We start from the raw sequence: 9,324 nt of genomic DNA on the forward strand, positions 1-9,324 counted from the left end.
TAGCTAGGAAATGTTCCTTTACCTCACAAAGGAAAGAAAAAAAATAGTGCAAAAGAGACCTAGTATTTGGTACACTGCATGACAAGTGCCATTTGGACCTCAGACCCTGTTCCAAACGTGCAAAATAACACACATTCTTTTCTGGTAGGTTCAACTGCCCTGTGATTTCCAATTTTATACACACACAGAATTGTAGAACTGTAATAAAGGAAATGGATGAAGGAGGAGAAGTCACCTATAGTCCCACCTCCCTGGCAAATCACAAATCATAAAATCATAAATATTTTTTACTTCAGTGTTTTTGTCAGGCGAGTGTGATAACCACTATACTATGGAAACACTTCAGTGTTTTTGGTTTGCTGGGGTTCTGTTGGTCAGTTGGTGTTTTCGTTTTCTGTTACGAGGGGTTGGCCATTTTAGCAAGAATTCTTTCCCAAAATAGAATTCATTTTGAGGGGCAACTTTTATGTTTTTGCCTTCTCGTGAAAACCACTCAGAGGATCCTGTCTTACTATTATTTAACATGTCACCTGTTAAGTAATAGTAAGTACTCTCCCCAGTTCTGCTGGCCCCAGGGTAGGCAGCTAGGTATATATTCCTTGTTCTCTTGTTACGTGGTCGTATTCAGAGTGGAGCTGGGGCCCGTGACAGTCACTCTTTCCCTCACCCCTGCTTTCTCATTTTTCCACTTGGGCAGAGTTCAAAACAGCAGCTCAGCAACAAGATCAGGAACAGGAGGAAGAGGATGATGAACAGGCAGTCCACAGAGCTCGGGAGTGGGATGACTGGAAGGACACCCATCCTAGGGGCTATGGCAACCGACAGAACATGGGTTAGTCTCCCCACAACAAGACAGGACTACAGGGGCTTCTGTCTTCCCCACCAAGGAAAGCTGTGCAGTCTTCCCCTCCCTGGGCTCCTGCTTCAGCCGTGTACAACGAAGGCAGAGATGCTTAATTAATCATGCTTTGCGTTCATTAAAATGTCAATTAAGTGTGTATTTGTACCCTACATGATGAGCCAACAATCTTGTCTTGGAATTATAATCCTATCATGGTATATTCCACTTTTCTTAAGTGGAAATAAAAGAGTACTGAGAAATGGTTCTGTATAATCAATGGCTGTATGAATTCTCTTTGAAAAATGAAAGTCCCCTCTATCATGTGAGCCTGTGCAGAAATACGAGTATCAGCTGCTTTCTTCCAGGGGGTGAGGGGAGGGGGTCAGCTGTGGGTCCCTGGGCTTATGGAGAGATCCTCGTCATCTCCCTTTGATGTGGGCAGTGAGTTACCCAGCATCAGAGCTGCCCAGGCTGGCTGGAGCTTGCTTTCTCCTTTCTACCCCAGTGCTGTGAACTAACCCAACACTTGCTTTACAAGGGACAAGCACAAAAGCCAGGACCTGCCCTGCCACACGGCTCTATTTTCAGGAATTATAGCTGTAAATGAACAGAACAATCCTATCTACCCAATCTTCCTTGCTTCAGCCATGAGAAATGAGGAAACCGATAAGGCACTATGAGAGCCATCCTTGTATGAGCATCTGAGGCCAGGGCCTTTACTCTGGAACTACCTAGAACCCTGAGGGTAAGAGCAGCTCAGGCCGTAGCCTAGCTCCTAAGTGGGCTGCTGGAAGACCATTTTGGCCCTCTTTGCCCATGCTGTGCCATACCTGGCACAGTCCCAAGCGGTCAGTGTGCCATGGCAGTCATTTTGCTAGTTAATAAGGTACCTGCAGTCATGCCAATAACTGGGAGTGGAGGAGGGGAGACAGCACAGATGACAAGGGAGGGTACCTACTTTCTGCGGTAAAGAGAAGACACGTCCTCAGCTCCCGGGTTGATACCCTAGAAAAGCAGCCATGTGTTAAAACAAACGATCTAGAAAACATACTTTTGTTCTATGTGGCTTTGGTACACTTCATTTTCTTTTAAGATGACTCAGCGTTCCTATTCTAGCTTCTGCAGCCTAGCTTAGGACAGGGGTTTGAAAAGGAGACTCAGATCCCTCTCCTTTGTAGGGTGGTAAATGGAGGGCTGTCAGACGATGAATAGGACGTTATGTTTAGTGGAGATGACAGAAGACCACCAATAATATATTTATTGCTAAATATATACTGCTTAATAAAGGATTCATGGTACCCTCACAACATAAGCTCCTGAAACTGGTAGAGCACAGATTAACTTCCCCACAGATTTGAGAAGCAAACATTCATTTGTAGTTCTCTTCCAGTTATTGCCAGGCTGCCTCTAGCAATGGCCTATTTTGTGCCCCTGAAACTCCACCCTGAGCTCACTCCCCAAATGGGCCAGGTTGGGGTTATCCCCTTGGTCTGAGTCTACTTAAAGATGGTCCTTCCAGAAGATCCAGCCTGATGAAGCCCCCTCACATTCTGATATCTAAGAGGCAAACTAGACAAAGTGGGTTTGAATCCTGGCTTTAAAAGTTGAAAGCTGTGTGACGTTGGGCAATATAACTTCTCTGAACTGCTCCTCTGTTTCCTCTATGTTTATAGATAAGCTGTTTCATAGGGTTGTTGTGAGAATTAAATGAATAATGGCAGCCATTATAATAGGCTGAAGAATAAGTATTTTCGTCTGAGCTCAGTGACTATGGTCTGTCCACTAGGAAGGGAAAGGAAATGGACAGGTAGGTGTTGGAAACTCTGTTCTGTGCCAGGCACCAGACCCGGCACTTTCACACGCTATTAATACTCACAATGACCCTGCAAAATAGGTAGCATTATCCCCATTTTACAGATTAGAAAACAGGCCCGGAGAAGCTGAGTGATTTCTTCAAGTTCACATTAGCAACAAGCTGTGCTTCTGTCATTTTCCATGTGCTTCCCAATTGCGTGTGCTTTTAGTTCTGCATCTTAAAGCAGCTTAAAAAGAGGGAGCAGCTTGAAAAATCCAAACCCAAACCACCACTTATACGTTATTGGAGCTCTAGAAATTTTTTAGCTGACTCACCGAAGAAAAGGTTATGACAGCCCGCTTCCCCCCCCCCGCCATTTCCCCCTCAGCTGGGGGATAAGACTGAGGCAGTGAGCAAACCCATCTCCCTCCATTTTCCTCCCCAGTTCAGTCTGCCTGCCTGGCGGCTAGAGAAAACAAAAAGAGAACCACCTTCTCTACTCCCACCAGAACAAGGCGTTTCAGGGTCCTAGAGTGAGCTGGGTTTGATGGACTTCAGGAAGCTAGGACTCAGAGCATTCCACAGATAACAGTACTGCTTCATCGTTTGCACTATGCTTATTTCACATATGCTGCATATTTCATTCTCACAACCCATCAGGCAGGAGATGATGCCTTCGTTTTACAGGGAAGGAAACTGGCTTGGGGAAATGCAGTGAGTGACTTACTTCAGCACACAGCTAATACATAGACCATGCAAACATATCAGTGTAGCCAAAATATTTGCCCTCTGTAGCTCTCACATGGAGGCCAATTAGTTATTTGGAAAAGGTGAACGCTGGGCACTACTTCTTTTAATGCCATCATGCGGTGATTTGTCCTTTCCACTCTTATTCTTTTCAACACCCCTGTGAGAAAGACAGGGCAGGGGACCGAATGAGCTGATTTCAAGCCCAAGAAGTTGGAGTTAAGGTTTCTGAATTGAGTCTCAATCCTCAGGGCTCTGCCCCTCCCTAGCCGCGTGAGCCAGGGCCACCCAGGTCACTGGAGTCACTGCTGTCATCTAAAACAACGTGCAAAGGATAAAACTTTTGAACCTAAATCCACCTCTCTTATGGCAACTGAATTCCAAAGTCCTCCTCTGCTTACTGTGGGCCTCAGGTTTGCTCATCAGCACAACAGATACACTGCCACCCGGCTCTTTCAGACACCCAACAACAAGACGGCAGGCACTGTGACCTTCCTTTGTCTCCTTGCAAAACAGCTCCCTCCAACACCTGCACATCATTTCCTCACAGATTGCTTTTCACCCATTCATCCAAGGTTTAACCTGGCTCAGTTCACTCATGCTCCATAGCAAGGAGTTATGGGTTCTAATACCAGCTCTGTCAGTTTTAGCCCCTCCCAGATGCTGACAACATCTGGCCTACTTACCTCACAGGCCAGAGAAAGGAGCAAATGAAATCAAATATGGAAAAGCACTTTGAACAATTAGAAAACATGGCACAAATGTAAGTTTGGCGGCCAGAGGAGGGGATGCATTGTTTTTTAAATTCAGTATTTCACAACTTATTTTAACCCCTGCCCCCCTATTGCTTTCTCAGTCTTCTATCTATATCACCACCAGCGAAAAGGTTTGTGAACATGCTTTTCTTTGTGTGCTAGAGATGACCAGCACAGGAGAGAATTGTTACGTGCAGTGGAAATTGAGAACCGGTTTTTACTTATCTGCCCACCAGGCCGCCTTTGACAAATGTATGTGAAAAGATGGTAAACAAAAGATTTCAGTTTCTTGTCCCAACTGGCAATAAATCCCTCCAAGAGAGGACAACTCAGCAATGACTTAGGCCATCCTATTCCCATGTGGTAGCACAAATAACAGGAATTCGTGTATTGAGCAGCTACTGTATACTAGGAGTTGACTATTTCTAATCCTCACAACGTCCCAAGGTAGATATTATTATTGCCTCAATTTGTAAATGAGGAACTTGAGGCTCAGAGAAAGGATTTCCCAAAGATCACTCAGCCCTAAGTGTCGAGCTGGGCCTGGATTCCAGGTGGGCCTGATTCCACAGGCCACGTCCTTCCAGTCTGCCACACTCCCCGGGAAGCACAAAGCACGGGGGACATAGGAAGGTGGGCGAGATACCCCGCTGGCACACTGCTCTGGGGATCACCCCTTCCCTTTCTCTGTCTAAATTTTGAGCAACGATTGTATCAGCTTTGCCGGCCAGGCCCTTTAAGGGCACATCTGAGACCTGCTCACTAGGGGAATACCCCGGACTCAGAACTCTCCCCTTCCTGGGGCCCTACATCCCTCAACCTGTAGAACATTCCTGCTCCCAGTGCCAGGCCCACCTGTTTCCAGCCCTATCCGATCTTGGTACAAGTGAATCTTTTAAACCCTCTCTCTATTCCACCCTCTCACTTAAGGGTTCCTACACATTTTCTGAGCCCGTCAAAGCCCCCGCTCTTGATCTACCAGGCCCTCCTGGACAGCTAAGACCAGACCCAGGTTGTGAGCGCATGAGACTTGGCAGCCAGGGGCTGGGAGGGAGGATTTCTGCCTGAACTCTGAGGCCCTCCCACACTCAGCGACAGATACCGCCCCTGCTACCCTGGTGCCCTTGTCCCCGGCTCAGGGACATTGAGTGATTGGCAGAAAGACTCCTCACCCGCTTTACGGAACCTGTCTTCTCCTTTCCTTGTCTACCTTCTGCCTGGGTGAGCTCACCCCACCTCCGGCTTCCATGACTCACCACATGTATGCTGATGGCCAGTGCTAGCCCTGACCTTTCTGCTGAGCTCCCTGACCCATATCCTGTCATCTACCACACCGCTCCTCTTGATGAACAAAAACTCAAATTCAACAGCCTGGCAATGAACTCATCACACTCCCCACCCCTCTGGCTCCATTAGAGTTTCTTAGGGCCTGTCGCCTACTTAGTGCTCTTCCTGGGAAACTCAGCACTGTTTCTGGCCTTCTCCTGACAAAGCCGGCATTCAGTGTCTGCAGAATGAATTACTGAATGAATGAGTCCCATCATGAATCACGCTTCTTCGTCAGGCAGATTCACAATAATGCAGCCTCTTTCTTTTCATATTCAAACAACCTTACATAAAAGGAAACCCAGACTCCCTTCACCTTAAAGCAGCAATCATTTCTCTCTCAGACCCCCTTTCATCCTATCACGGAAGGGACCACATTTTCACAAAGTGTATTCAGTGGAGAGGTCTGCTTTATACTCTGCTTTGAAAGCTTACCATATCATATACTACAGAGTCTACCTTATAATAATTTTAATGACTGCAGATTGTCTATAAGATTGCTATATAATAGCTTACTTAGGCCCCCCCAGATTTTGACCATTTGGATCGTTTCCCGGTTTCTACTGTTATTTCCTTTATTCATTTAACAAAGCAAATTACCTTATTTGCTTGGGCACGCATAAAATTTCCCTGGAGGAGGAGGAGGGGTGTGGAATTGTTAGAGGCCAGGAGTGGGAAGGAGACTTTTCACTGAATTTCCCTATAGACCCTTTTGAATTTTGAATCATGTGAATATGCTGACTATTCAAGATATATATACCAAAAGCTTACTGTACATGAAGCATCTCACTAGAAGCTGGATATAGCAGTGGGGTCTACACTCTCAAACTAACTTCCTGATATGTGCTCTCCCAAAAGTATGTATAACGTACCTTGGGAATCCAGAGGAGAGAGCAGGGTGGAGAATCTCAGACAATGACATTTTCACAGTCACTTGAAGCATGCGTAGGACTTAGGCTGATGAGAGACCACCGTGGGCAAAGGCCCAGAATAGCAAAGGGCACTTCCCGGTTGGGAAAGGAGGCTGTATCTGGTGGGGTGTGAAAGTTATGGGAAGTGAGACTTTCAAGAAGGGCAGAAACCAGTGGAGCAAGGGCTCTGGAGGCCAGGCTCTGGGCTTCGAACTTGATCCCGGAGGCCATGGGAACCTTTGGAGGGTTAGAAACAGGGCAGAGGGTAAGAGCTGTGTTTGATAGCAATCCTCTAGCAGCAAAGGACCAAAGGAAGGTAGAGCAGCTGGGAGCAGCCTTCTGGAGTCCAGGAGACAGTGACAAAGGCCTGAACTAGGGGACCAGCTGTCCCAATGAGCCCCAAACCACCCTGGTTTTAGCACTGAAAGTCCTGCATCCCGGGCAACTCCTCAGCCTCTGGCAAATAGACATAGTCAGTCATTCTAGCCTGAACCAAGGCGCTAGATGCTGCTGTTCCCCAGAGCCTGCCTGCCCTGAGAAGTGATCCAGTGACTTCCAAGAGATTTTGAAATACTCACCCTGTTCTGTCCCACCCTCCACCTCCTCAGTCCCCACCTCCAGCCACTACTCCTGGGTTCATTTACTTCTGTAGGTTCCTTCTAGAGCTGCTGATCTGCAGACATAAAGGGATTTATGAGGAAGACATCCCCACTTACCAACGTCCAGTCTTCTTTCCTTCTGCTCCCCTCCACAAACCTGAGGCTCCCGTCAAACGAAACTAGTCCCTGTGCCAAAGCAAACCTGCAGACTTTTGTGTCTCCCCAGCCGTCACAAGACAGATCACTCTCCCTACTTCTCTGCCTGTTGAAGCCCACTGCAAATGCCACCCCGCCCCCCCGCACAGCTGAGTACCAGTACCATGGAAAAGCTCCTGGGTGGCAGACACCGCCCGAGAACTTTTCAAACATTACCACTACTCCTCACAGCAAATAAATATGATTAGTTCCTTTTCCCAGAGGAGGAAACCAAGACTCAGAGAAGGGAAGTGTCTTGTCCAAGGTCACACAGCTACTAGCCTTCCCCTCCATCTTCTTTGTACTTCTCTGATGGCCCCAATCCTTGTATTGATGATGTGTGTACTTCTTTCACTCCCTGCCAGCCCCCTGACCCACCACACACACGATTGTCAACCTAGAATAATGCCAGGCTTGTAGTAGAACCTCAGTAAAAATTTGGTAAAAGAAGGGACTATGTATGTCCCTTGTATAGTACCTAGCCCATTGACTGGCATTAAATAGGTTCTCCTGTTCAGGTATTGCTGAAATTGCAGTACCGAACCAAGTAAGAGTATGATTGAAGGGGAACGATCAGAAGAAAACACATTATGGCAAAACCTCAGCTATCCAAAGCTTTCTAGAAATGAGTCATTCTGAAGGCTGAGGGTGAACCTTCAGAATCCAGGAAGAAGAATCCTAGGGCTGCTTCTTTCTCAGCGTTTACCTCGCTTCCACCCACTTCTTCTGAGCTCCCCGGTCCCCTCACTCTCCTTTTCCTTCCAGTCTTCTTTGGTTTTCTGTTGTTCCTGCAAAGCTTCTTAGCTTCTGGTTTGGCGAGCTAATTGCAGTCTTCCCCTTGCTGTCCTTCCATGCCTTTTGCACCCTTTCTCCTCACCACAGCACCCCCGCTTCCATAGAGGCTTCCCTGCCCTCCTCAGGCTGGTGGATGCTTCTCTCATCTGCGTCTGCACACCCCACGGCACCCCATACGGGTGTCTGTGATTCCATCCACCTCACATGCTGGACTGTGGGTTTCTTGAGGGTTAGAATCATATCAGCCCTAAATGTCTATGAATGAAATTACCAGACCCTTTTGTGCTTCTTGGCCACCTCTCCTTTGGTACTGCTTACTCCGAGGCAGCTAAGGGTTTGCTTGTTGGTTGGTTGGATTGTAATTGGGAAATCATGAGTGCTGGTTATTCAGGATTTGTCTGCTCACCTACTTCTCTTCTTCCTGCTTTTACTACATTCACTGGTGTTCATGTTATACTTGTCCAGTTGGCTCACGAAGGCTCCAGCTCAGACAGTATGCTCTTTGTTTAGGAAGGGAAAGGGCTGGCAAATCAGGGTCATGGCCCAGCCCTGCCAGTCCATCTTGCTTAAGGAACCAGGAGACCAGACCTCATTATTTGTTCCACAAGCATTCACTTGAATGCCTACACTGTATCAGGCTCTGAGCCGGACATTAGGGAGACAGAAATGGAAATCGGTGTGTCCTTGCCCTGCATCTAGCACCCTGTGTGAGCCCTTTCTAGGCCTCTTCCATTTACCCATCTGAAAGTGAAGCGGGGTAGAGACCTGATTGGTAAGCAGCCTTGGAGCTGGCAGCACTGTGGAACTCGTCTATCCGGGATACTCTCGCCCTCCCCACATCTGTGCTTTGCCCTGGAAGAGCCCAGGCCCACCTCTTACCTCTCTCCCTTCTCCCCTGCAGATTCTGAGCAGACGTGATCTAATACGTCTCACCCTGTATGTGGCCAACTAGCCCCCAGGAAGCAGCTTGGTAACCCCAGCTAGCCAGGGGGAAGAAAAGAAAGAGGAAGAGGAGGAGGGGTGGCATGTCACGTGGCCACGGAGGGTACACTGGGGGAGGACAGTACATCCCATGGGGCACCAAAACCGTCCCCTAAGCTCAACTCTGAAGATTCATATTAGTCAGTCTAATCGAGGAGGCCCAAGCCAGAGTGGGAGGTAGGGAGGGAGAGAGAGTCCCACTAATATTCCTGGAAAAGGCTAAGGAATCAATATTTCCTTGTACTTGTAGGACACTTGATACCTTTTTGTATTTAATTTTCCCAGCAACCTTTTTGATTACATTCAGATTTTTTTGAGCACCTACATTAGAGACCTTATGCTGAGAATTACTGGCCTTTTCCTTTAGGGCACTTATCAA

At 47.5% G+C, this 9,324-nt stretch overlaps 1 protein-coding gene across 1 annotated transcript in view; it reads left to right on the plus strand.

Annotated features, from left to right (window-relative positions):
• IGBP1 (immunoglobulin binding protein 1) overlaps positions 1-1,111 on the plus strand; it is a 38,125-nt gene extending 37,014 nt beyond the window's left edge. The window contains exon 6 of the mRNA XM_082681799.1: positions 698-1,111. Within this exon, the coding sequence (XP_082537925.1) occupies positions 698-837 (140 nt within the window). The 3' untranslated portion in view covers positions 838-1,111. The remainder of the gene's footprint in view (positions 1-697) is intronic.
• Positions 1,112-9,324: the final 8,213 nt, after the last annotated feature.

Source organism: Grampus griseus (genome assembly GCF_964374135.1).
Source record: "Grampus griseus genome assembly, chromosome: X".
NCBI classification, from domain to species: domain Eukaryota; kingdom Metazoa; phylum Chordata; class Mammalia; order Artiodactyla; family Delphinidae; genus Grampus; species Grampus griseus.